General features: G+C 44.5%; 1 protein-coding gene across 6 annotated transcripts in view; it reads left to right on the top strand.

Moving 5' to 3' along the window:
- HHAT (hedgehog acyltransferase) overlaps positions 1-27,737 on the top strand; it is a 277,822-nt gene that overhangs the window by 47,302 nt on the left and 202,783 nt on the right. For 3 of the 6 annotated variants that reach the window (XM_012638343.1, XM_012638344.1, XM_012638341.1), the window contains 4 exons: positions 265-378; positions 10,664-10,858; positions 15,094-15,309; positions 26,314-26,485. In XM_012638343.1, the coding sequence (XP_012493797.1) occupies positions 295-378; positions 10,664-10,858; positions 15,094-15,309; positions 26,314-26,485 (667 nt within the window). In that variant the 5' untranslated portion in view covers positions 265-294. The remainder of the gene's footprint in view (positions 1-264; positions 379-10,663; positions 10,859-15,093; positions 15,310-26,313; positions 26,486-27,737) is intronic. The other 3 variants (XM_012638345.1, XM_012638346.1, XM_012638347.1) reach the window with 2 other exon arrangements.

Below are 27,737 nucleotides of genomic sequence, written 5' to 3'. Positions count from 1 at the left end.
CTATGCCATAGAGGGTCCTGGGGGATCAGCTTTAAGAAAGACACTGAGTTGTAGAAAGGACGGGTGCTTTTGGGGAATGGCAATGAGACCACCAAGCTGGAGGGGAGAGTACAGGGTGGGTGGGGACAGGACTTGGTGTTCATAAGTGCCATTTTACGGAGTTTGGACACGCTGGCCTTCTTTCTGCTTGTTAATGGGAGTTTGTGTTCTGACTCAGACATGTACTAAAATCCTTCTGATAAACTCCTGATTTGATCTATTTAGGACCCAACTGACTTTGAGTGGAGCTTCTGGATGGAATGGGGGAAGCAGTGGCTGGCGTGGCTTCTCCTTGGCCACGTGGCAGTGTCTCAGATGGCCACCCAGCTTGCAAGGAAGGTATGTGTGTTCTTTCCTTTTAAATATCTTTCTCCTTTGCTTTTTGTGAAGAAAGGGTTCTGAGCTGGAAATCAGAAGACCAGAATATTAGCCTTGGGAGCCTGGTAAAGATGTGAGGTGATTTCCTATGGAGGAAAAAAAAGCCCAATAAGGAAAAATACAAGTAATAAGCTTGATATGAAGAATTCATATGTATAAAAGTTGTTGCATTGCACAACTGGAGAACCCGCATTCTTTTCTTTTTAAGAACACATAGAATATTTATACAAATTGACCACATACTAGACCATAAAGTGATTTTCAACGAATTTCAAAGGATGTGTTTTATATAGGTTAACTTCTTTAATCCCGGTGAAATTAAGTTGAAAAGCAATAACAACAAGATGACCTGGAAACTCTAATTTATCTAGAAATTAAAAAAGAAAACATGCTTTTAAATAACTCTGATAGGTCAAAGAAGAAAACTTACTAGAAATTAGAAAATGAATGGAAAATATTAGCTGCCAAAATTTGTAGGATACAGGTAGAGTGGTACTTAATTGGAAGCCATAACCCTGCATACTCATCTTAAAAAAGAAGAAAGTTTGAAATTAATGAGATAAGCATGCAACTGTTAAGAAGTTAGAAAAGAACAGGTAAAAAAAATAGCAAAGAAAAAAGAAAGAACAAAAATAAGAGCAGAAATTAATGACATAATCAATGACAAGATTGATCAAGAAAGAGAATACACAAATAACCAATGTTAGGGATGGAAACCATAGATATTACAGAGATGAAATAATAGGATATTGTGTATAAGTTCATAGTTACGATTTTGAAAACTTTGGCAAACCAAATTTCTAGATAATATAACAACAAAACTGACTCATAAAGAAATAGAAAGACTGAATAATACTGTAACCATGAAAATAAATCAGTTAAAAAATCTATTTGTAAAAAAAGCTTCACTAGTCTAATAAACCAATACTGCCAAACATCCAAAGTATATGTAATTTGAATCTTTTTCAGGATTTTTCAGAAAAGAGAAAGAGGGAGCATTCTCAGAATCATTTTAATGAAGGTGGCATAAGATTGATAGCAAAATCAGATGATATGCCCTACTAGATGTTATGACATATTATAAAGACATAAATATTAGGATGTTGTTATATTGGCACCAAGATAGACAAATAGTCCAATGGAACAGAATATAATCTAGAAAAATAACTACATATAGATGGAAACGTGTTTTATGACAGAGCTGGCCTTCCAGGTCTGGGTGGAAAAGATGAATTATTCAATTAATAGTGCCGACACAATTGTTTAGCCATGTTTAAAAAATGAATATTTACCTCATACTGTACATAATAATTTTCAAGGAGCATTAAGGACTTAACATGAAATCCAAAAGTATTTTTAGCGAAGATTATGTAGGAGAATATCTCTTGATATTGGGGTAGAGAAAGCTTTCTTACTTACATAAGACACAAAGTACAAATTATAAAGGAAAACATTGATAAATTTAAGTATATTAAAATTAACATAGTTAAATTAAAATTCGTGTTCATCCAAAGACACAATAAAGAAAGTAAAAAGGCAAGTCACTGATGGAAATGTTATTTGCAAATTCACGAAGGATTGGCATATGGAATATATAAAGAAATTTCATAAGAAAAAGACAGATTACTTAATAGAAAAATAGTAAAGAGATGAAGAGGAAACACATGACCAATAAATTAATGAAAAAGTGTTCAACTTCATTAGCAATCAAGCAAATGCGTCTTAAAACTGTAATATTTCATGCTTTCTAGTTTGGCAAAAAGAAAACAAAAATCCCCTGACGACATCAAGCAGCCACCTGAACTCATACGGAGAGGGCGTGAATATATATTGATATAACTGCTTAGTAACATGTTACCTAGAAAAGTCAAAGAGGCATCTACCCCACAGCTATCACTGCTAATCCTGACATGCTCCCTGGAGAATATCTTCTGCCAACCAGGGGGTGTGTGCCAGGATGTTCATTGCAGGGATGTTGGTGATAATAAAGGAGCCAGAAGCAATCCAAACATTGCTTACAGGGAAGCAGGTGAACTGTAGTGAATCCATCTCATGAAATAGAATGAATTATAGTTATCAACATGGATGAATTTCTGGATCATACCATTGAGCTAATAAAGCAAGTTGCAGAGAAATGCATCAGATAAGATTCTACGTATAGAAAGCTCAGAAGTGTGCAAGCTAAACGATACATGTGCAGAACTACAATGAAAAATGAATTAACCATTAAAATAAATTTCTGGATAGTGGTAACATCTGGTTGGGAAGGGAAGTAGATAGAAAGCGGGGAGATACCTAGGGCTGTTTAAGCACTGATGGGCTGGCTGTCTTACGCTGGTGGTGGGTATGCAGGTGTGGTTTCATTATTCTTTATACCTTATCAACTATGACTATTCCCGCCCCCTCTATGGATTTAATTCTACAGGTATCCTATGCATCTGTTTGTGTATTACATGTATGTCTGTGCTTTAGACATGAGAGTAGGGTTTTCTTGTTCCCCAAACCCAATAACCTAAAACTCATACTATTGAATTGATTTTAATTTCCACTCTCACCTTAGGCCTAGCCTACGAAATCTGCCGCTGCCTCTTGTTTGGAGGCGATACAGCCCCTGTTGAGAATGTGTGATCGAGATTAATAACCTATTCCTGAGTGGAAGCTCCTCCCTCTTTCCAAACTTCCCCCTCGTTCAGCTCCTATTTTACACCTGACACCATCAGAAATCCACCTGTGTTAGGATATTAGGCGTCTCTCCATTTGTGTGTACATTTGCATTCCAGCCCCTGCTACCTTAGGAGGCAGTATTTGGTGCGGCTGAGAGTGCCTGGGTGAATCCCCGCTTTGCCACTCCCAAGCTGCATAACCTCAAGCAAGTTACTTAGTATCTTGAGCCCGTTTTCTCAGTTCAGTCGGGATGACACTGCTGGCCTCAGGGAGTTGTGGGGAGGGTCTAATGAGCAAGTGTTTTTCAAGGTTATGCTTGCATGTGAGGACGGCCAGGTCAGCGGTGGCTGCTGCTATCGTCACCTGCCAGCCTTTGCTCCTGGACCAGTTCCCTCTATGGTGTTCAAGAGAGGAGGCAACTGTCTTGAGATGCCACCGTCCTCAAGGGCAGAGGCCACGTCTGTCATCCAGACCAACATTTTCCTAGTAATTATCTTTCCAAGCTTGTCCTGGGGGAAAGGATTGAGAGACACAGCCCTTTTCCATGGGGACTCGCAGTCATAACTTGAGAAGTTAGGAAACCAGATGCTCCCTCCCTGGACCCGATGCGGTGGTGGGCGGCTGGGAGAAGGTGTGGGCCGCACCTGCCCTCTGATGTCACCAGAGGCCTCTGAGGGGGCGGCTTTTGAGCTGTGGCTTGAAGGAAATGGAGTTCACTCATTGCAGCTTTCTGCATGTCGCTGTCAGGCAGGGGTGGACAGGTGGGCTTGTCTTTCTCTCTGCAGAGCACGTCTTAGCCAGCGTCAGTAGGAGGTGTTCTTTGCGTGTTTCTTGGAATGAGGCAGAGTGCACACTGAGTCATCTCCCCCCGTGTGTGTCTCGTCCCCTGTGCGACCACAGGTTTGATTTGTGAGACAGCTGGTGGGCAGGGCTCTGGCTGTGGCCAGGGCACAGTTGCTTTCTTTGTCTGAGTCTGCCTGGCCCTTATGTAAGTATGAGCCGCAGCTTTGGCCTCGTTAGCTCCCTGCTTTCACCACCTGGACTGAGTGCTCCGGATGGCCTTAATTCGGGTAGTTGTTTTTGGTACTTATTCAGGGTGGAAGATTTGGGCTGCAGTTGTTTATTTCCCTATTCTCCGAGGCTTCGTAAACTCTGGGCGATGTTCTGAAGGGATGGGCATTAGCAGTTCTTGCCGTTACAGGCTGGGCCCTGAAGGATGCTCCCCATCTCCACCTAATCTCCTCTCTTCCTTTGCTCATCCCACCACCTCCCACAGGGAGGCAGGTTATTTTCAAAAGTCTAATCTATCCTTTTTTTTTTTTAAACCATGATAAGTAATAAAACTTTCCACTGAGCTCTGTGGCCAAGGTTAAACGCCTTTTCTCTGGGTAAGGCTCTCTCTGGGTTTTGGCGAGACGGTACCAGGAGCCAGTGCCCTGGGAGGGAGGCTGAGTCATGGCCCTGAGCTTTGGCTGTGGCTTTGTTGTGATTGGATTGTGTGTTGGGCGGGTCAGACGGTTGCCTGCTTTCATGAATGCCACCGTGGCCTCTCCACCACCTGAGACATTACGTTCTCTGCCCTCAGAACTAAAATTACCCCTGCGTGAACTTTTTGAGAAGGCTGGCCTGGTTTGGGGGTGGGTGCCGAAGATGGGTGCCGTTGCTAACTGCGGAGCAGTTTTCACTGTACCTCTGGCTGGGAGAACCCACATGGTTAGTATTCGGCCAAACAGCTGAGCTCATCGGCCACAGGCTATGCAGAGGGCTGCAAAGCGGGTCCCACAGTGCTGGGGACAGGAGTGAACTAACCTCTGGAAGGCTATGGTGAACAGGGCTCTCTTCCAGCAGATTCTCAAATCCATGCTCCTGATAGAAATCTCATGCACTAATGGTTTTCCTGGCACCAGACTCTTCTCCCTCCATCAATGCATAGCTTAGGAGGGATGAAATTCCCTTGGTGTGGTCCCAGTGGCCTTTGCGCCCAGGGAAAGCAGGCTAGAATGTGGTCGTTCAGACTCTGGGATGTGTGTTTTGTTTTATTCTGTGTGTTTGGGGAGATCATATATACATATATAGAGTGTGTATATGTATTTCAGTAGCAGCTGTCATTGATTATATAGTATATAATAAATTATGTCGTACATAAGAATATCAGTTGATTTCCTTTCTGCATTTCTCAAATAATGCTCCCACTGAGTGGTTTCCTGGCAGACGTACAAAAAGTATTAATACACAGCAAAGTCTGTCCTGTTGCCAGTAGGAATCCTGACCAAGACTTTACACTTTTGCTCCTCCCGACAGAGGTAAGCTAACCAGGGAAACCACTCAGGCACGTCTGTTATTACTTGGCATCCACAGCACAGAACGAGCTGAAGTAGAGATGATGTGAGAAGGGGCAGTGTCTGCCAGTTTTTCCTGTGGCTGGGTTCTGACTCCCTGTGAAGGAGGTTTGAAGAGTAGAGATTTCAGGAACAAGAAGGGCAAGTCCATAGTGTTCTCTTAGGGGTGCTGACTCCAGCCTTGGAGATACGCCAGCTCCGTTGGTTAGACCCCCAGGAAGGTCCACTGGAGGACTGACCCACAGGTTCTCTTACAGATGTCCTGTGTCCTGCTGGTGTTAACTATGGGTGATTTCCCCCAACACAGGTAGAGGTATAAGAGACCCTGCGGGTGGAAAACAGGTAGTGGGCGGTGAGATGTGAAATGACTCCCTTCTATCTACACTGGCAAAGTAGCCTTTGTTTATAAGGAGCTAAGGGGGACAAATAGAGACTTTGGAAGATAGTAGCTTTTCACATTATTGGACAAAACAGCCTCAAATTTTGGTATTGTTTTCTTGTTACTACTTAATCATAATTACCAGGTAAATCTCAAGTCTTGGGAAAGCATTTTCATCTACCTACCCACACACCCATCCATGTAGTTTGTTCATCCATCCATCCATCCATCCAATATTTATGAAACACTTGATATATGTCAGGTACCATGCCAGATCAGAATCTGGGTTTACATTGTTGTAATGTGAATAAGGCAGGATTTTGGCTTGCTAAGGGAGATTATCAAGTAAAGCCAGTTGGATCCCATTTTGAGAAGAGATTCAGTGTAGACACAGGGAGAGTGGGAGCGGAGGGGAAGGATGCCTGCCTAAGTCAGTCTGGGGCAGTGTGCTCTGTCTCATCAGAAAGGCCACGGTGTTCTAAGTCTGGCTTTGTCTCCACTGCTATACATTAGAGTATAGTTTCTTTCTTGTTCTTTGAAAAGTTTCCTCTCTTCCCCTGCTTTCTGTTTCATCTTCTATTAGAAGCTGAAGAGCCTGGAATAAAGAGTTGAGGAAGGGTCAGGGTAGTTTCTGATGGGGCTGTCATTCTGTGCTCCAGCAGAGATCTCTCAACTCGTGTTAATCTCAAGCTTCAGGTTGCTCCCACTTTGATACCCTTTAGAAGAGAATTGTGAAGTCAAAAACCACCATGGGTTGTCACTACACACTTACCAGAATGGTTAAGATAAGATATAGCAACAGCACCAAATGCTGGCAAGGCTGTGAATGAACCGGATCACTCGTACGTTGCTGGTGGGAATGTACAACGGCACAGGTTGGAAAACCGTTGGGCAGTTTATTATAGAACTGAACATGCAGCTACCATGCAGGCCAGCAAGTTTGCATTTATCCCAGAGAAGTGAAAATTGATTTTTATATAAAAATCTATACATGTATGTTTGCATAAGTTTTTTTGTTTTTGTTTTGTAATAGCCCCAAATTGGAAAGCCCCAATTTCCTCCAACAGGTAAATAGTTCAACAAACTGTGGTATATTCATACCATGGAAAACTACTCGGCAATAAAAAGGAGCAAACCATCGATAGGCACAGTGACTCGGATGATTCTCCAGGGAATTATGCTGAGTGAAAAAAGCCAGTCCCAAAGGTGGCATACTGTATGATTTTTGAAATGACAAAATTTTAGAAAGGAAAGAGACTAGTGGTTGCCAGGTTAGGGATGAGGGGGCAAGGGGAGAGGGGAGGCAGTGGACGTGGTATAAAATGGGAACAGGACGGATCCTTGTGATGGAATCATTCTGTGTCTCTGCCACGGTGGGTACCGAACCTGCACGTGTGATAAAATTGTATAGAACTAACAAACACACAGTATAAGAAAAACTGGGGAAATCTGAGTAAGTCTGGTGAACTGTAATAGTGTCAGTATCCTGGTTGTGATATTTGTGGTTTTACAAAGTGTCACTGTTGTGGGAAACTGGGTCAAGTGTACGAGGGATCTCTCTGTATTTCTTACAACTGCATGTGAATACAACTATCTTAATAAAAATCTCCACTAGAAAAACATTATATAAAAGTCTGATTAGAATCTAAATTTCTAAATTAGAAACATCACAGGCCAACGTTAAATTAAGACTGTGTTTTATTTGTACACTTTATTTGAGCAACATGATTCTTTGTGCCTTCTCTCAAGTGACTAATAATTCCCAATTGTAATCATCATTTGAACCATTTGAACTGGGCTATTTTGACTTTTAGGGTGGAATTTTTAAAACTTGAGCTTGGCATAGAGTGTACGTGTGACCAAAACCTTGTATATGTGCTCAGATCACCCTGAAAATTTGGAAGACGATCTTAAAGCCCTTCTAGCGATGAGTCAGAAGTGTTGCTTTGGAATAAAACATAACACATTTTATTTTTTGTTTTTGAAAAGCTAAAAAATATTCTGACCTAGTTGATGTCAGAAGCTTAATACTGATTTTAAGCATTTTCAGTTAAGAGGCAGATAAAAGTTTGATAAATACATAAGCACAGTTGGCGTAGAGATAGGTGGGGCAGGGCTGTCTCTAGGCCTTTGCATGTGAAATTGGTCTTCGAAATGCTTAGGAAAAGCTCTCCTGGTGTCCAGAGAAGCAGGCCATCCGTGCTGCTGCTTGCCCTGCTGGGCAACGACACCCTGCCATCCCTAGACTTCTCTGCACACTGCTTCAGAGCCAGGCATGTGTGTGGGAGGGACAGTGGCTGGGCCGGTGTGCCTAAGGGCTCCTTCTATAGTGGGGACTGCCCTGCCGTCATGAGAGTTGGAGAACAAGGTGTGGGAGGCTGATCAAGCTCTTAGGATTTTAATGGTGTTTTGGGAATGGGATTCCAGTGACGTTTTTATAGAAAACCAGTATTTTAGTGGGGTTCTAATATATCCAACAGTTTTGTGTAGGTGATTCTTTTTGCAGTATCCATATCTTTTATTCTCGTTACCTGTGTGCCATGAATATACATAGTGGAGTTGCCTATACTCCTTGGGGGAGAATAAGTGGGTAATATTAAGGTTTGTAGAGAATATGAGTGTCTGTGATGTCTTAGAACAGTATTAAATGTTGTCTGCCTGTACTGTTTGGCAGGAGGGAAACCGTGGGGAATGAGTATATGGGACAAATTAGTCTGCCCTAAGGTGGCTTTTGAGACCACTGTTAAATTTATCATAGGATCTCTCAAGTAGACGGAGTTTACACAGCACTGTCAAGTATTTCCTGAAGGTTCTTTCAGCCTTTTCCAAGTCGAAGCAGCTTCAGTCTGTGGTTAAGTTCCCAAATGAATCCCAGCAAACCAGCTTTTTCCAAATGGATCAAATAGCACTTAGTAAAAATGTAACTGTCTGTGTACATAGCCACACATGCATGAAAAAGAATTCCGATGGTTAATGCTATAGATCATGTTGGAAAAGGACCTCCTGTTTTTCATTTGTTAAAACTATCTCTTAAAATAGTCTGTGGCGACCTTGTTGCTTATAATTGGACTCTACCCGGAGGTGAGTGTTTGGGGGAAAGTTTGAAAGCAAATTTATGTGGCTGTTTTCTGTGGGTAGTAGGCTGGAAAAATAGTAAAAATGAATTTCACATTTCTCTGGTTTTCTTGGAGCTTAAAAATGGCTGACCTAGTCTCACATTTAAAATGTTCTGTCTTGGGCTGAAGTACAGGTTTGGGGAAGAACAATACGCAGGCAATATTTTGGAAGAGTTGGCATCTGAGGATGGGCTTTACGATTTACACAGCACAATCTACCTTTCCTTGAAAGAAGACTTTGCGTTTTCACCAGAGGACCTAAATCCAGGCAGTCCCCACTTTTCAACTCGGTATATTCCTGAGAACCACATTTTAAAGTGCACATCCATGAAACATCATATTTCCCGGTAGGAATAACAACTAGTACTTACAGAGTTCTTGCTATGTATGTAGACGCTGTTCTAACCATTTTACACGCATTTATTTAATCCTCACAATAACCTCATGAAGTAGGTACTATGATTATCCCAATTTTATATATGAAGAAACTAAGGCACAGAGAGATTAGGTAATTTGCCTAAGGTCACACAGGTGGTTAATGGAGACACCAGCGTTTAATTTAGGCCCTTAGATTTCAAAGCTTCAGTCGTTAAACCATGGTGATATCTTGCATTTCAATGTTAAAACATTATTGCAGTTTTCAAATAAGGCTTTACCAACCAGATATAACCAAGAGTATATCGTAAAAGCAAAGACATGTTAATTCACCTATGTAGTTATTTAATGTAATAAGTATAAATTGATAATTAAGTAGAAAAATATTCTGATTCTCCTAAAATGGGAATAAATGTGTCAGTCAGATGGACTAGGCAAAGGCTAGTATCCCAGCAAGCAAGTACAATACGGTTTTTCTGTGATATAAGTTTGTAAATAATATGCTAAAAAATATAATTACATATTTAATTTTAAGTCTCTGGCTTAGACTTTATTTTTTATTTATTCATTTATTTTTTTTTTTTTGAGACAGAGTCTCACTCTGTTGCCCTGGCTAGAGTGCCATGGTGTCATCCTAGCTCACAGCAACCTCAAACTCCTGGGCTCAAGCAATCCTTCTGCCTCAGCCTCCCGAGTAGCTGGGACTACAGGCATGCGCCACCATGCCCGGCTAATTTTTTCTATATATTTTTTAGTTGTCCAATTAATTTCTTTCTATTTTTTTTAGTAGAGACGGGGTCTCGCTCTTGCTCAGGCTGGTTTCGAACTCCTGAGCTCAAACAATCTGCCCACCTCGGCCTCCCAGAGTGCTAGGATTACAGGCGTGAGCCACCGCGCCCGGCCCTGGCTTAGACTTTAGAAAGGCTTTTTTGGTTTGGATAGGCTGGTTTTCTCAATATGATTCCCTAGAATGTGTACTAATACTTTCGCCTTTGCTTCTGAAGGATGGTGTATGCAGAGTGTGGTGGTCCAGGTCCGCAGCTTTTCCCACTGTCTTCTGGCTCCCACAGTGTAATTTCTATTGAAAAGTCAGCTTAATTAATACTATAGTGGGACCTGGGAGTCTGAGTGGCGTTGGTTGAAGGCAGGAAAGTGATTACTTGCCTCTGGGTGGATCTGGTGGAATTCTGGAGGCTGATGTGGAAAGTCCCTCTGAATCTTTATTGGTCTGTGTTATACCAAATTCCCAGGACAGTAAGAATAGAGTTTGGTTATTGGGTTAGTAAACATTATCCTTTCACATGTAGAACCTTTAACAGCTAAGCCTGTGAACTTAATTCTCTCTCTTCCCCTCTCCGTGTGTGTCTCCGCAGCACAGACCCTGGATTCTCATGGTCTATGGGATGTGGGCCTGCTGGTGTGTGCTGGGGACCCCAGGTGTGGCCATGGTCTTGCTCCACACCGTCATCTCCTTCTGTGTGGCCCAGTTCCAGTCGCTGATCCTGTCATGGCTCTGTTCTCTCCTCTTGCTCTCCACACTGAGGCTGCACGGTGTGGAGGAAGTTAAGGTAAGTGTCTTTGTGTTACCATCGGAAAGGAAAAGGCTCTGTTGGCTTTTGCCTGGTCTCAGCACATATCTTTGTTTTCAGACAAGAGACAATTGTAGAACCATGATGGGGCTCCCCCTAGTGACCATATGGGGTTGATACATGTGAACCCTGGTGGGGCATTCTGCAATCTTTTCTTTTGTGTCTGGCTAAGACACAAAACGTTGCTCCCTTTACTTTTTCTCTTAGGTAGACATGGAGGGTGCCAGATGTTATAGGAGCAGAGGGGCAGGATCAAAGGGAAAAGAAACAAATAGTCCCCTAGGCATTTAGTAAAAATCATCTGGAGAGCACTTTACAATTTGTAGAGAACACTCACGTTCCTTATTTGGTATCCACATGGTCCTGTGATGGTCAAGCAGGTGTTTTTCTTCTTAGTTGATGGAACAGATTTATTTATTTCTACTCACCCCACTGGAAACTCTTTGAATTTAGAAAGTGAAAATTGTCATTTTTGGAAACCCAAAGACATTGACAGACTCAACTACCTATCAATTTTTTGTGCTAATGGAGGAGGACATTGGGCCTAAACCCCATTTCTGTATGGCTTTTGTTTGCATTAGTAAATTTTTCTTCTATAGGCATTTACCTTCTTAGCTTTATTTTTTCTTAGTCACAATAACAGTGCATTTTTATTTTCTGAGCAGATACCAGATTCGGCCCAGGGGATGACAGACTGCTTTCCAAGTTTAGGAGTTTGGTGTGTGGTGCTGAGCTGATCGCACCCATGGGCGAGCTCTCCCCATATTGCATTTTCCGATTCCTATTGTATGTTCTCTGATCATCTCCGGGGCTGTGTGCACCATCCCCTGGACAGCTCCAGATCATCTGGGTGTGTCTGTGGTAACTGGAATGACTTAGCCCTGCTCGTCTCAGGCCCACTCTGAGCTTCTCTCTCTCGCCTATCTGTTGAATGTTTGTTTTCAAGTTGGAGAATCCAACTTGTCATCAAAGCTGCCAAAGCAGCCATCAGATCTGTGGTTGCGAGGGACAGTCTGGGTGGAGCTCTCAACCATTCAGAAGTGGGAGCTTTCCCCTGGGGTAGCAATGCGTGGCAAAAAGAACACCCACGTTCAGGGTCCCAGCTCCAGTTGTCTGTTCTTGGGATCTGGGCATTAGAGCACCTTCAGCTGTAGGGTCAGTCAACTGCAAGAATGGCCAGCTTGAGAGACTCACAGCTGTGAGAACATGGGGCCATGTGCCCAGGGCAGAGCTGTGGCTGTTTTCCATCTTCATCAGCCGCCTTCCCTAGCCTGGTTCTCAGCGACTGGCTGAGTGGGGTCACAGGGGCTGTTGTCTGAGTCAGGCTAATCTGCTTATCTTTCCCTTTACACATGTACACATTTCTACCCTGTCTCTTGGAACCAACCTCCCCCACATCGTCATCCACCAGATTCTCTTGTCTCTTTCAAAGTAGGCTTAGACCTCAGTCTCTGGTGCAGTTCCTATCTTGCGTAAAACCCTTCTCCAACTCCAGTTTGTTTTCTTTCTGTGTGTCCTTGGATGAAATCAAAGAGGTGTATTGACTGCTTCACTAGTGCTGGGCTCTGTGCTGGCTTAGGATTTTTGTGTGTTCACTTTACACGACGCAACGTGGATATCCATTGCGTGGTGTGTCTGGTTTTGTGGACTAGAATATAAACCGTTTGAGGGGAAGGGCAGTGTTTCCACGCACCTGCATGCGAGACTGCAGGCCCGTTCCCTGCACATGGCTGCTGACCGAGTGAATGTGCCCGTGGAGATCGTGTGGGCCTAGAGGAAGGAGTGGGCGTGTGCAGTGTCCCACGAGGCCCCATGTGACGTGCTCCTGGGTCCCAGGTGGTGAGAGGGCCAGCAGGTCTCCGAAGGGTACATGACACTAACTGATCGGTTTTTCTGTGGCTGTCTTTTATTTCTTACCTTCACCCCGTTAACATTCCTTTTGCAAAATCTTAGGAAGTTTTTGAGATTCTTTATTCAATCACTATGGGACTGAAACTCCTGTGACATCTTTATTTTTGTTCATTTGTTCATTCATTCACTCACTGGTTGATTGGGGTGACTGCATGTAGAACTTGTGTGCCCTGGATCTGCACAGTGGCGGGAAGGAGCATGAGGGGCAAAATGGGCCGGTGGCCCAGTTTCTAGTCTCTTCTATTCACTGTGTCTTCCTACTCTTGAAGCTGGAGGCAGCCATTTAATGTCTGAGCCTCAGTTTCGTTATTTGTAAAAAAGAAGTATATAGCTGCTCTTAGGGGATTGTTCCCAGGGTCAAACAAGGTCAATGCTAAGTGATTTTATGAAAATTGTAGTGTTAGGGTGGGGACTCATGAGGAGCTCGTGGCACCGTTTGAGAAAGATTTCCTTCACAAAGATTAGGATAAACAGAAGTAAAAAGTTTATTTACTTTCCCGAGAAGGAAAGGAAAGAAAAAGAAAAGGAGTGGAGAAAGACAGAAAGGGAAAAATGGCACAGCACTGAGAGCAAGTAGTGGGAAATGCCAGCAGCCTAGGAAAAGTGGCTTGGTGTTTTTAAAGGGTAAAAATGGCTTTTTTTTTTTTCTTTGCTTCAGACTGATAACAGAAGTGGCTGTAGACTGGCTGTGTTTGCTTTTTCCTTTTTTTTTTTTTTCTTGCTCTGTGAGGCTGGCTTTATCAGAGTTCTTGAAATGTAGTCCTGGCAGGAACTGAGGCAGGGAGACCGCACCCCTCTTCTCTGTTTGGGGCTCTTCAAGGCTGTGAAACAAACTCTAGAGATAGTGAGTTGGGCTTGAAGACAATAAGTTGAGTCCCAGGTGTTTAATCAAACAAAACAAAGGGCAGTTGTGCTGTGAGTTTTCTCTTCAAAGGGGTAATTATTTTGTGAATTTACTCTTTATTTTTCTCTCTTAGCTTATTAACAAGGCCACCTTTCAGTAGCATTTCAAAAGTTTAAGTATTTTTTGTTGTTGTTAGACTGTCTTAATTTTTCTCACTCTCACCAATGGATTGGGGCTGATACTTTGTTTTAAACACATACATCAAAATCTGGACTTACGGGAGTAAATCAGGTAGTAACTCTGTCTTAACAAAAGATACGTGCCTTCCCAGAATGATTAATTAGGCAAGTGTGCCTAAAAATGGATTTGCAATAAAAATACGAATGTACACCTAATGTTTTGGGGACCTAGCCAGTGTACAGAATCTAATTTATCATTTCTTTGGGGGCAGTTAGCATCAGTTATGAATGTTGGTGGTGAATATTCACTTTTTGTGCACACTTTATGGTGACTTGAAAAACACTGCAGAAAGATCAAATGACTAGGAACCAGTTGGGGTTCCATGCTTTCGCACATGTGGTTCTCTTGATATGCATGTCCTCCTCACCCTTGGTGGCTGCCGAAGTCTTAGACAAGGAGCAGAAACTCTGTTCAGTGGTTGGTTTATCTGTGAACAGCCTTAAAAGACCCTCATGGATCAAATTACTCATTCTCTTGACCCAATTCTATATCTTGTATATAGTTCCATAAGTTGTTTTTCTCATTAAAAAGCAAATATATATGCATTTTTAGAAAATGTAGAAGAACAGAGATTATAAAATGATTCATGATTTTACTCTCCCAATAGTAACATTTGATCACATATCCTTCTTGTCTCTTGTCCCATGCAGGTTTTTGTACAGGCTTGTTCTCGTTTCATGCTGGGTCGTAATTGCATTTTTACAAACCTATCTCTTATATGAGAATTTAAACACATTGAGAGCAGGGACTGTGTCTTTTAAATATGTGTCTCTAAAGCTCATTTGGCAAATAGTACTCAATTAAATACAGAGCCAAATTAACAGAAGAGCAAGAAGAAAAATATGTTGAAGACGAATCCCATGTGACATTTTAAGTCGCTCTGTCATCAGAGCTGTCAAAGTCGCCATTGGATGTAGCTAATCTCCACTGGATGTGTCTAGCAGATACACATCCAGGAAAACCTTCAGGTGGCATCAGGTCTAATGCGAAGTTTATTTAGAGATGTTCTTTTGCTTGTTAACTGCTTGCTTTGATTAGCAATGAGATTTACTTGGTGTTCATTGGATCTTGACTCTCTTTATGGTACAGCTGCTCTACCTGGGGAAGAGATCTCCTTCCCAGGGTTCCTGGGCTTCTCAGACAAAGGTGGCCAGCACCTGCATCAGATGATGTCCCTCCTGGACCACTCTAAGGCTGTTCTCTCCCTTTGATTTCTCAGAAAAGGTGGTACAAGACGGAAAACGAGTACTACTTGCTGCAGTTCACGCTGACTGTCCGCTGCCTGTACTACACCAGCTTCAGCCTCGAGTTCTGCTGGCGACGGCTGCCGGCCGAGCGCGCCTCCTACTCCTTTCCCTGGATGTTGGCCTATGTCTTTTACTACCCGGTTTTCCACAACGGGCCCATCCTCAGCTTCCCGGAGTTCGTCACACAGGTGGGGCCTGTCGGGGGTTGGGTTGGTATTTGTAGAGTAAGCCTCTGTCCTTGTTGCTGTGGTCATCTCTGGGACTCTTGAATCTTTTCACCCAGGTGTGCCCACGGGTTTAAAACACACACTTAGTTGTTGTGAGTTTTCACGTAACAGACCAAATAGGGGAAACAGGCTGATCTGCCTCTCATGTGTGTTAGTCTAGGGGTCCCCATTCTGATTCTCAGTGGAGTGTGGCAGTTGGACCTGATGACTGGGGCACACGGAGAGGGACTTGGGAATTGGTGTCCACTGTGGTGAAGTCCTCGGGAAAGAAAAATTTTTATTATGATGGTCCTACTTGAAAAAGTAGAAAGCTGTTGCTTGGCAAATAAGTTTCCCTTTATAGTCACAAACTGCTTGTGAAATAGCCCTGCCGTAGCCTGGGAATTCAGGGTGACCTAGATGAGAAAACAGAGGGGTGGTGAAGAAAGTTCAAAGGCGATGGTGTGTTTTCAGGTCTGGGAGCCTGTGTGTGCCCGGGCCCTGCCTGCCTTCTCTGGACGGCATCCTTGTCCCAAATGCTGTGTTGAGCTACCTTAGTTGTTCCCATTTCACCTTTCCTTCTACTTAGAACTTTCTTTCTTGTTTTTCCTTTCCTTCAACCCATGTCTAGTTTCCTGGACATGTTTGCTAAGTTAATTCACCTAAGGTGTTAGTAATCAATAATACCTACAGCAGCGTTTCTCAAGGGGCGTTTCTACTCCCACCACCAAAACAAAACAATTCTGATGGAGGAGAGAATAACATGTATGTACGTACACATGTACAAGAAACACACACACACACGCCTGGCAGCATAGTTTAAAGTGGAGAGCCAAGAGCAGTGCTGCACATTTCTGAGGTGGGTTGGGGGTGGAGGGGACATGAAGGATGCCCCCCTGGGAAAAAAAGGAGCATTCTTAGAAATATTTCATCTTAAAAATTCCCATAAGTTGTGCATTGTACTCAAAATTATATTTTTGCATTATAATAATATAATGCAAATATAATATTATATATATTATAATTATAATAATAACATAATGTTCTAAAATAGCCAGTGAAAGTATATAACTTTTTTCCCTTCAGAAATCTTTAAGTGAAATTGACATTCTAGGTAGATGTATGTTTAGGGTGTGGTTTCTCATACCTTGGTGTGGGTTACATAGGATCGTTCTTTGGTCATGATGTAATTTAAAATCTGTGTTTAAAATTGTGTAAAACTGCGGTCCCCAATGGTCCGTGGCCTCTTAGGAAAACCAGGCCACACAGCAGGAGGGGCAAGCGAAGCTTCATCTGTATTTACAGCTGCTTCCCATCGCTCACCGTCTCCCCGCAACCCCCGCCCCTGGGTCCTTGGAAAAATTGTCTTCCCTGAAACTGGTCCCTGGTGCCAAAAAGGCTGGGGGACCACTGGTGTAAAAGACAGAGGAGGTGGTTTAGTGGTGGCAGCAGATCTTCTAACTCTGGTTTGCAAAGTGTGGTCCCTGGGCCAGTAGCACCTGGGTCACCGTGGTCTGCATCGCCAGGACACTTGTAAGACATGCACATTCTCAGGCCCTACCTGACCTACTGAATCATGAACCTCTGCGGGTAGATCCCAGCAGTGTGGTTTAACAGGCCCCCAGGTGATTCTGATGCACGCTAGAGGCTGAGGGTCACCATCCTTAGTTCCTCAGAAGGGGGTGTGGGAAAGGTACAGTATAGGGTGGGTTCGGGCCCTGCAAGTTTTGTCTGTTTCACAATCTCCTCACCATTGTGAGTTTTGAATTCTTCCCAGTTTGCCAGGCGATAACTTTTGGACTAAACACCCACACACAGACACCTCTGTCCTGAGGACAGATGGTAATTCTCAGAGAAACACAGACTAAGTCCATTCGGAGGAAACAAATTATTTCCCTAACTACCCTTCATCCATAAGGAGCTTTGTCCTGTAGGATCTGCACTTTATCATTATGCAAAATAATTGGTCTTTTTGTTTCCATCGCCTTTCAAACTGTGGCCTGTAGGGTCCAGTAGGAATATCAGAGGCCTATTGTGGGGTCCTCTATCTGTCATGCGGAGGCTCACTTTGAGATTATTGCCCACCTCAATCCTCAGCCAATGGCTCACGTTCTCTGGTCTCAGTCTGGGGAACAGAAGTGGGTTGTTTCTTCCTATAGGGGCTCAGTTATAGAGACTCTGGGTTTCATCTGTGTCTCCCCCTCTCCCCCTCTCCCCCTTCTAAAACAGTAGCAATTGCAGAGAGCAGGGAAGTTGGAAGGGCAAATTAAAATTTTTCTCTATGGTCTGGGAATATTCATAGAAAAGTCAGTCTAGAAAGGGAAAATGTTAAGTGAGCTACAGGGCACATACAAAAAGCCAGGAGGTTTCTGCAGTTGTGGAGATGCCTCCGGGCCCTTCCTTCCTTCCTATGGGCAAGGGGGCTTTAAAAGGGGAGGGGTTAAACCAAGAAGCTAACCCAGTGGTAAAAGGATTCTTTCAGAGAGACCAGGAGGAAAAGGCTGGGACGGAGAGGAAGAAAGCTGAGTGGAAAACTTGTAAGCAAGATTTGTGCTTACAAGTACTCGAATTAATGCATGCATACAGTGCCTTCGGATGTAAGCGTTGCTAATAACTGAAATTCATAGTTCTTAACAATGTAGAGCAGCAGGGTGAGGCTTCACCACCAGGGGGCAGCAGAACCCCATCGTGGAAACCAACCCAGGCGGGAAATCGGTGCCCAGTTGGGAATCTGCAAACTCCAAATGATGAAATGGCCATGTTAGGCACACCCCTGGAGGATGTCTTTCACCCGGTTTTTTAGCATGTAAATTTACATACTTCATTTGTGTAACTATAGAAGGAGGTGCTTTCTGTAATGTAAGGCATGTGAAATTTGCACACATCAGTCATGAACAGGTAAAAATTTACCTCCGTGCCTTAACTTGAAAGCCATTTCTGGTGGCATTTAGAGCCCGATGGGCCCGATTTATTTTCGTCCTGTGTTTCTGTGGAACTCGGATACTGAGCCAGGGTGAGGCAGGCATGGGGGGTTGAGGGAACAGCAGGACGTGCCATTTATTTGCTTAGCTTGGAGCGTGGGGCCGCGACATTTCACTTTGAACAGGCTGAATTATGCAGTGTGGGCTGGGGTGCAGGGAAGAAGAGGGGCCTCAGTGCGGTGGGCCGGGGCTCTTCCTTGGGTGGTTCTCCTACCTCGGGGTTTGGCGTGGAGGTTGAGAGCAAAGGCTCTGGAGCCGACTCCCCAGGTTTGAATCCCTCTCTGTTTGGGCTTGAGAGCATCTGGTGAGATATTACCTTATTTATGCCTCAGTTTCCTTATCGGTGAAATGGGAAGAATCATAGTTCCTCCCTCACAGGGTGGTTGTGAGGACTAAATGATTTTAAATAGGTGATGTGGCTTGGCACATCAGTACTAGGAGTATTAACTCTTACTATTATTACTGTTGATGGTATTAGCCAAATGCTTGTGGTGATTCCAGGGTGAGTGGGCTAGAGCTGAGACCTGGGTATCCAGTCTGGCAGGGGCACAGCAGCAGGGGGTCCTGGACAGTGGCCATCCTTCAGGAAGAGTCCACTGTGCTGGTCCCCTCTGTTTGAAGAGACCCAGGCAGTTGCTGCACGTACAGGGGTGGGCCCAGCCCTGGATAGCTGGGACTGGCAAGTGCTGGGCACGCAGGCAGTGTCCCCAGAGCTTTGCCCAGGGTTTGGCACAGGCTCTGGTTCTAGGGAACACCTGCAATGATGCTAATTATGACAAATAATGCTAACTAAGTACTCCGGGCCAGGCTTTACATGTTCTAACTTACTTAATCCTCACTACGACCCTATGAAAGCAAAACTGTTGTCACCACTTTGCAGACAGGGACATGGGGGCAGAAAGAGGCTGTTGGAATGCAGATTGGGTAGAAGGAATAGAGACGTGAGCCTTGCCATGCTGACTTGGCGTGACAGGAGTGAGGGAATGGAGTGGGGCCTGGTGGACGCATGAGTCTGGACGTTCGAACTGGCCAGACCAGGCTCCAGTCCTGTGGCAGCAACACCACCGGCAGGCCCCACGTGCTGTTCTGGGGAGGTCACTGTGCGTCACTGGCTGTGGTCCAGAGGGCTGGGGAGGGGCCGGTGAGGGTCTGATGAGGGAGCGATGTGTTGGGAGCAGGAGTGTGGTCTGTGACCAGAATGCGGAGGAACTACGCCCACTACAAAGGAATAAGGCATCTGCTACGAAGCCCCCAGACCCAAGCAGCTAGAAGCCAGGAAGTCAGGAGCAGGAAGGGCCCAGTTGGATAACCGGCTCTGGGTAAGGCTTTTGTGGGTGCTCTCCAACATATGCATTATAGTATGTGAAGGAAAGGGGCCTTTCATCTTTGAGAACTTGTCATCTTTAATCATCAGAATATCTTTGAAAGAGAGAGAAAAGCTTTGCTATTCCTTTTTATGCAATTTGCATGAAATGAGGTTTTAAAATATAATGCGTTTTTGAAATGCACTTTGCAGATGAGTTAATGTGTATTTTTCAGTGGTGCCTGAACTTAAAATTTCCGTGGTGGCAGTTGCTAGTGGTCTTAAGGTTGGCAATCCTCTAGGTTTGAAATGTCTCAGATGACACATTTTGCATGCAGACAAGACAGTGGCCCTTCTCATTAGGTGGGCTGTACACGCATGTCTGTCCTTCCTGCTGGGTTGGCAAGGAACAAATGTTTTTTTTTTTTTTTTTAAATAGGAGTCAACTAGATTGAAAGTACAAATGGACCGTAATAATGACATGACTAAAGAAAGCCGTATTTTAAGGTAAAAGCAAATAGAAAGGAAAGTTGTATGGTTTTCCTTCTGCCGCATTTATTTGTGTAATTAGGTAATAAACTTTTCTGTCCTCATAATGAGGAGGCATTTAGCACCAAAAAGGGAGCATTGCAGAGAAACATCCAGCCCTTTTGGCCCTGTAGTGACACACAATCATGCCTTATTAAACCTGGCAGGGAAGTTCTGGCCTGCGGAAAGTAGGTAAGTCATCGTTGGGAAGCCAGTGAGCCTCAGAATGGACTGCATGGCTCTTCTTAATTACAGATATTTGAATCATTCTAACTGCACATGGTTTGGGGAAGAAAAGAAGGCCTTTGAATTGACTTCGGAATGTGATCGCCTGGAGCTGAGAAGTGACGGGGTGGACGTGTTTTCTTGATTGCCTTGCGGGGCTATCTGCTCGGGCCTCTCCTGGCTCCCCTCCAATCCCACCGCCTCTCCCCGCTGGAACGGGGGCCCATACCCAGTGCAGGCCTGGCCTTCGGGGGACCTGAGCGTGGGGTGGGCTTATGCCAGGCCTGCGGGCCACGTGCACCGTTGCTTATTTAGAAACTGGCGACACAACAGCTGTGTGGTGATTGCCTTCTGTCAACACTGCTTTTGAGGCCATTGTCACATTCAGCCAGACATCTTGCTGCTCTCCAAGAGTTTGGGCACCAGGAAAGGCCCAAGAGTCTATTGGTCTAGACTGATTTTGGTGCCTCTTCCTGTCTTAGCCTTGTCAATTGCCTTGGTCTGAGCTCTTCTGGCCTCCACAGACTAACGGATACTATGAGTCTTAATCTACTGGGACTGCTGTAACAAAATGCCATAAATTTGGTGGTTTATAAACAACAGAAATTTATTTCTCTCAGTTCTTAAGGTTGGGAAGTCCTAGATCAAGGCACTGGCAGATTCAGTGTCTAGCAAGGGCCTGGTTCATAGACTATACCTGGTTCATAGACAGTGCCTACAGGGTGGAAGGGACTGGCTGGCTCTCTGGGGTCATTTTTATAAGGGTACTATTCCCAATTACGAGGGCTCTGCCCTGATGACCTAATCACTTCCTAAGGGCTTCATCTCCTAGTACCATCACCTTGGGAGTCAGGATTTCAACATAGGAATTTGGGGGGTAAATATTCAGTCATATAGCATCCTGCCTCTGGTCCCGCGAAATTCATGTCCTCCTTATGTGGAAAATACATTCATTCCATTCTAGTAGCCCCAATAGTATTAACTCCTTCCGGCATCAACTCAAAAGTCTAAAGTCCAAAGTCTCATTTAATATACCATCTAAATCAGATATAGGCGTGATTCAAGGCATGATTTATTCTCTAGCAAATTCCCCTACAGCTGTGAGCCTGTGAAATCAAACAAGCTATGTGCTTCCAAATACAGTGGTGGAACAGGCATAGGACAGACATTCCCATTCCAAAAGGTAGAAATAGGAAAGAAGAAAGAAGTTAAGGAGTCCTGAGCAAGCCCAAAACCTTAAGGCTCAAAAATAATCATTTTTGGCTCATTGCTATGCCATGCAGGCCCACTAGGGTGGGGGTCTAGCCTTCCAGACACACTGCGGTGCTTTCTGGACACATGGGGGTGGTGGCTCCTCCCTGCTGGCAGCTCTGTGCCTCCTGCAGCTGATTCAGGCCAGAATCTTGAGCTGGTGGCTCTGCTGGTCTTGGGTCACAGGGGCAGCCCCACCGCCATTGCTCTGCTGGGCATGGCCCTAGTGGGGGCTCTCTGTGTGGGCCCTGCCCCTGTAGCAATTCTCCGCCCGGGCCTGTGGCTCTTAGGGGCATCATTAGAAATCTAGGTGGAGGCTGCCACAGCTTTGCTGGTTGCAGTACATACTGCACTGCTCTGGGGGCCCACAGGAGCCGCACCCGGGGCCGCTGGGGAGGGTGGTAGCGGAGTGCGGGGAGCAGAGCCACATTGTGAGGTGGCACTGGGCAGTGGTGGCCATGTTGCCTTTGAAATCGCTCTGTCCCCCAAGCCCTTGTACTCTGGTCGATGATAAGCGAGGCAGCCTGGTGATTTCTGAATTGCCTTTGGGGTCATTCTTCCCCCGTCTTGGACAACAGGTCCTGACTTGTGCTTAGATGGCTGACTGGTCTCCTTGGCTGGTGGCCGTTTGGCCACATCCTTGGTGTTCTCCCCTAGAACAAGCTTTCTCGTTCTTGGCACTATGGGTAAGCTGAGAATTTTCTAAATCTTTAAGTCCCACTTCCCTTTTGATGAACAACTTTGTTTTTAAAGCACTTCTCTCTTCTGCCATGTTACTGTAAACAGCCAAGCAGAGCCAAGCTGCACCTTCAACACTCTGCTTAGAAATGGCTTTAGCTAAATATCCGATTTCTTCACCCAAAAGTTCTGCCTGCCGCAAAACACTAGGATACAAACACAATGCAGCCAAGTTTCTTGCTGTTCTATAACAAGAATTGCCTTTTCCTTCAGTTTCCAATGATGAGTTCCTCATTTGTGCCTAATAAATCAGCAGTTCCCAACCTTTTTTGCACCAGGTACCGATTTCATGGAAGACAATTTTTCCACAGACCGGGGTGGGCAGTGCAGGCGGTGCTGTTGGGGGAGAGGGGCGTGGTGTGGAGCTCAGGTGGTGATGTGTGGCCTGTTTCCTAATAGGCCACAGACCTGCAGCCCGGGAGGTGAGGACGGCAGTAATAAATCATAAGAAAGGCCTTTAGCAGGCATGTTTCCACCAACATTCTATTCATGGCCACTTAGATATTCTTTAAGGATATTTAAGCCTTCTCTACAGCTCTCCTCTCCTTTTGAGCCCTAGCCAAAATCACCCTTAAAGGTCCATTCATAGCAATCAATGTAGGTTTTTTGTAGCATGAGTCTCAAAGCTCTTCCAGACTCTATCCATCACTCAGTTCACGTTTTTAGGTATTTGTTACATTACAACAGCACTCTCACTTCTTGGTACCAATTTTCTGTCTCAGTCCATTTGGGCTGCTATAACAAAATACCATAAACTGGGTGGCTTATGAGGCAACAGAAAATTTCCCTCCACAGTTCTGGAGGCTTGGGAATTCCAAGATCAATGTGCTGGAAGAGACAGTGTCTGGTGAAGGCCCATAGGATGGCATCTCTCACTGTGTCCTCATGTGGTGGAAGGAACTAGCTAACTCTCTCAGGTCTCCTTTATATAAGGGCATTACTCACAGTCCTGAGAGCTCTGCTCTGGTGACCTAATCACTTCCCAAAGGCCCCACCTCCTAGTACCATCACCTTGGGGGTTAGGATTTCAACATGTGAATTTTAGGAAGAAACTAACATGCAGACCATAGCAGTCTGTAATCATTTTCTCATTTGCTAGTGGTCATTAGGTCAAAGCGAATTTGCTGTAGAGAGCTGGAACAGGGTTGAGAAGGCACAGAGAAGAACTCAGTACATAGCTAAGAAAATCTAAGAGTGAATGGAGGAAGGTAAGGAGAAATAAAGGTCAGTGTAGCATGAAAGAGAAGAATACTTGCTCTCAGAGGATGCTGGGCTTCCTGGCAGAAGTCCTGACCCTAGAAGTCTTCAGGAGCAGCTGCCGAAATGGAGGGGCCTTGAGTATGTTTCACTAGTAGAGAGGGCCAAAGCTATCGCAATATTGTAAGGTTACGTTACTTTTCCTGTGATTTAAAAAAAAAAAAAAAATCCATTTTAATTGTCCAAAATAACTGAAATCTCACCATGCGAAGATTACCACTGTTGTCATTTTGGCGTATATCGTTCCAGCCTTTCGTTGTCGTAGGCACACTGAACAGAAGTAGGTTTCGTGGCTACATGATCTTGAGGTGCACTCACGCACGTAACGGATAGCCTGCTGTTTGGGTTCTTCCTGTTTCCTTTCTCCTCGATTAAATAACAGACCCGAATAATCCGGCAAGTAGGTGTTTCTGCACTGGGGATTTAGTGATCTGCTGGCTTGTAGATCCACTACTGTAGACTTTATAGGTCTCTCGGAGCATGCGGGCTTGAGTAAGGATGTGACTGAAAAGCATCCTCAGTTTATGCCCAAAAAGGGTTCAGCACTGGGTCACTGCAGGGCAGCTGGAAGTGCAGTAGGTGTGATCAGTGCGAGTCTGCAGATACCCCAATGCGCCTCATCTTCCTTCTTGGGGATCCCTTCCCAAGCAGTGCTTCCCCTGTCCAAGCCGACCAGATGAATTCTTCAAAGCAGTCACTGTTACTTCCTATAGCAGGTTGGTATGGCTGCACACATATCTTCTCGAAGTAAACTGAGGGAAAGTAAAGGAAAAAGGAAATTCTTGTTAGTTTTATCCGTTTACATTTAAAAAATTAAGCCAGCGAGCTTTGCTGGATATAGTTAACTATGTGGGTAGCAAAAGGGGAAAAGCCATTTGTGAAGATTATCGTAGTGCCACTGAGCCAGCCGGAATTTCTCAGCCTGGCTTCTTGCTATGGGAGGACAGTTTGAGAGAGTGATAGAATGTATGTTAAAAAGTGGAACGAAAATAAATGCCCTGGTGTGTAGCTGTCCCTTCCCCTCTGCAGGCAGTGCCTGCCACTCTCCTGACTGCAGCAGGACCCACTGCACCTTCACAGGTAAATGAGGGAGAAGCAAGGAGGTGCCTCACCATTACCTTCCTCTAGGAACGGGCCTTTCTTATTTGTTTAGCATCATGAGCCTTAGTTGCCAAATGCTAGGTCAAGTCCATGCGGTGGACCAGCTAATGTTTGAGGATTTAGCATCTTTATCATTTAGCACTAGTTTCTCCTCTGCATTTTCAAGGCCGCCTTCAGTCTAATGAATCGTGGCATTGCAAGTTCCAGAAAACTTATACCCTCCCTTGTTTTTTCTGTTTGTCTAGTCTTGGCGGAAATTAGATTCACTTCACATTTTATAGCATGTTTGTGAATTCTAGAATCCATGTGTTTTAAATTATGCATCTCTAAACAACAGGCGAGACCATAGATCCAGGCTACTATGGTAGAACTTTTAGAATTTTTTTCTGTATTGTTCACATGTATTGAGCATTCTCTCAGTAGCTTCTATGTGTGTCCATGAATAATTAAAACATTCTGGAAAAAAATTCCTCTCACCTTTGGCATTTGGCTCTGAGCTGTTGCCTGATGGTGCCCTGTAGCTGGTGGTCTGGGATGCCACCAGGGAAGAATGTGAAGAAGGCACAAGTAGGCACGTAATGATCACATATTAACTACCAATCACCCAGCGTCTTTTGTACGCCAGACACTGAACTTAGTATTGCATATACTTTATCATATTTAATCTTCACAACTATTTTTTTCCACTTTATTGTGAGGAAACCTAGACTCTGAGAGGTTAAATAATTTAAGATCACACAGCTTATGTGGTTTGTGCTAGAATTCGATCTTGATTCTCTCAAGTCTTTTTTTTTTTAAAGAAAAAATTCATTGACAACGACATCAAAAAATACAATACTTAGGAATAAATTTAACCAAAGAGGGGTACAAGGTTTGTACACTGAACACTATAAACACTGATAAAAGAAATTAAAGACAACCTGATAAATGGAAAAATATTCTGAGTTTATGGAGTGAAAAACTCAATATTGTTTTGATGGCAACACTTCTCAGTGTTTGCATTTTCTAAAGTCTATGTTCTGAACCGTTACGCTATTCCGCCTGCTAAGAAAGAGACTTGTCTCATGTGTGGTCACTGTTGTGTTTTCTATGCCATGTTTCAAAAACAAGGTAGAACAACACGCCTGTACTTCATTTTAACCTTGCTGTCTGGCTCTACCCCTCGTTCTCCCTTTCTCTTGCCGGTCCCGTGCCCCTTTTGACTGGGCTCTGCTTTTACCGGCCCCAGTCACGAGTCGGTGATGGATGAAGACAGGCAGGGTGGCAGCTGTAGCCCAAAGAGATCTCAGGGTCCCAAGGAGGAGAATACACCCCGTGCTGCCGTCCCACCTGGGCTTTTCCTGGGGTGGAGGATACAGAACCTGTCTTTGGTTCTTGGCACTGGGCTCACTTGTTGATCCCACCCTATTCTTACTTTGGGACCGTTTTCAAGCTCTGATATGACTATTTCACCCAAGAACATTGTTCCCAAGGCAAACCAAACCAGCCCTCTGTTAGTATATACAGTGGTAATATTTGTGGGGAGTTTATTAAAAACATTGTCTAGGGGACTATTTTGGAAATCCAGGCATAATCTAATAACTTCTTTTGTTTCTACTTCAGATGCAGCAGCAAGAGCTTGGCTCCCTGAAGGCCAGCCTGCGGGTCCTCGTCGTGGGACTGGGCCGCCTCCTCCTCTGGTGGTGGCTGGCGGAGCTGATGGCTCACCTCATGTACATGCATGCCATCTACAGCAGCATTCCCCTCCTCGGGGCTGTCTCTTCTTGGACCTTAGGTAACTGTGGAAATCACTAACAGTGGGACAAGCACCAAGAGTTAGAGTGAAGCTGGACTGGGCATGGGCAGGGGTGCAGTTGCCTGGAGCAAATTCCTTTTGATTTTAACCTATCTCCCCTTGTAGCTGAGATTATGCATGTGGGAGGTGGTGGACATGGTCGATGGAACGTGGGGGCTGTGCTTGTGGTCTGGGAACCGAGGAGGGCAGCACCCCTGCCTGTAACAAAATCCTACTGAGCTCAGCTGGATCTGCATCTTTGCGCGTGGCCAGCATTGGGTAGTGCGGGAGCTGCTGGGGGCAGCCGTTGAATCTGTTCCGAGAGATAATGATCCAAGGTTGAGTTGTTCCGCGGTCTTCCTTGTTCTCTGTGTACGTACTGTAAAGGAAGGACATGAGCATTAGAGTCAGCTGTAGGTTTGGGTTCCAGCTTCACCTACAACTCGCGGGTGATGGCCGTTGACTAAAACTCTCTGAGCTGAGCTTTAGCATCCTTATCTGTAAAATGAGGAGACTTAACGTTTGCAGAATTGTTGTGAGGATTAAATGAAATGATGCAGTTCACGGATGTACCTTATAAAGTGGTACATAGTGTGTACCTTATAAAGTGGGGTGCGTGTGTGTCTATATTTCCCTCTGTCGGCCCCCTTTTCTTACCCACCCTTTTCTTTCTGTCTCCCAGTGAGGTGGGATGGAAGCCTTACTTCCTCAGTGGGACTGGTCTCCAGTATAGGATTTGCCTGTGGAGAAACCGTTGTTCTATATTCCTCTGGCCAGACAACAGAGATCATTCCCCTTTCTGAACTAAATCTCCTCACTTGCTTATTCTCTCTCCTTTGGAGAACTCCTGCAGTGGCTGACTTCTGCCTGTGGTTTGACCCCAGCCTGGAGCTCTAATGGGAACTGTGCAATCTCCTGGGCAGATCAAGCTGCTCCCTGCTGAGGGCAAGAGTACAAGCCTGGCTCCTTATCTGTTTGGTGATTTATAGATTTTTTTTTTTAATCTTGATTGTCCTTGGTATTACATGTGCTTAATCAGAATGTTTCCAAGGAAGAAGCCTTTTAGGATTAAAAAAAAAATGCTGAGCTATTTTACTGATGGTCTCTCCTTTCCAAACAAATATTTTTATAGTTGGGGGTATAACTAACACTATAAGGTTTTAATGACACTATTAGACAAACAGAATAGGATTAAACGATAGTTTATACGAAGTCAGATCCCAGTTGTACAGCATCCAAATTAAGGGACTGT

The sequence above is a fragment of the Propithecus coquereli genome, unplaced genomic scaffold (genome assembly GCF_000956105.1).
Source record: "Propithecus coquereli isolate 6110/MARCELLA unplaced genomic scaffold, Pcoq_1.0 Scaffold129, whole genome shotgun sequence".
NCBI classification, from domain to species: Eukaryota; Metazoa; Chordata; class Mammalia; order Primates; family Indriidae; genus Propithecus; species Propithecus coquereli.
Note: the sequence above shows the minus strand (reverse complement) of the source record. Positions and strands in the feature narration are given on the sequence as shown.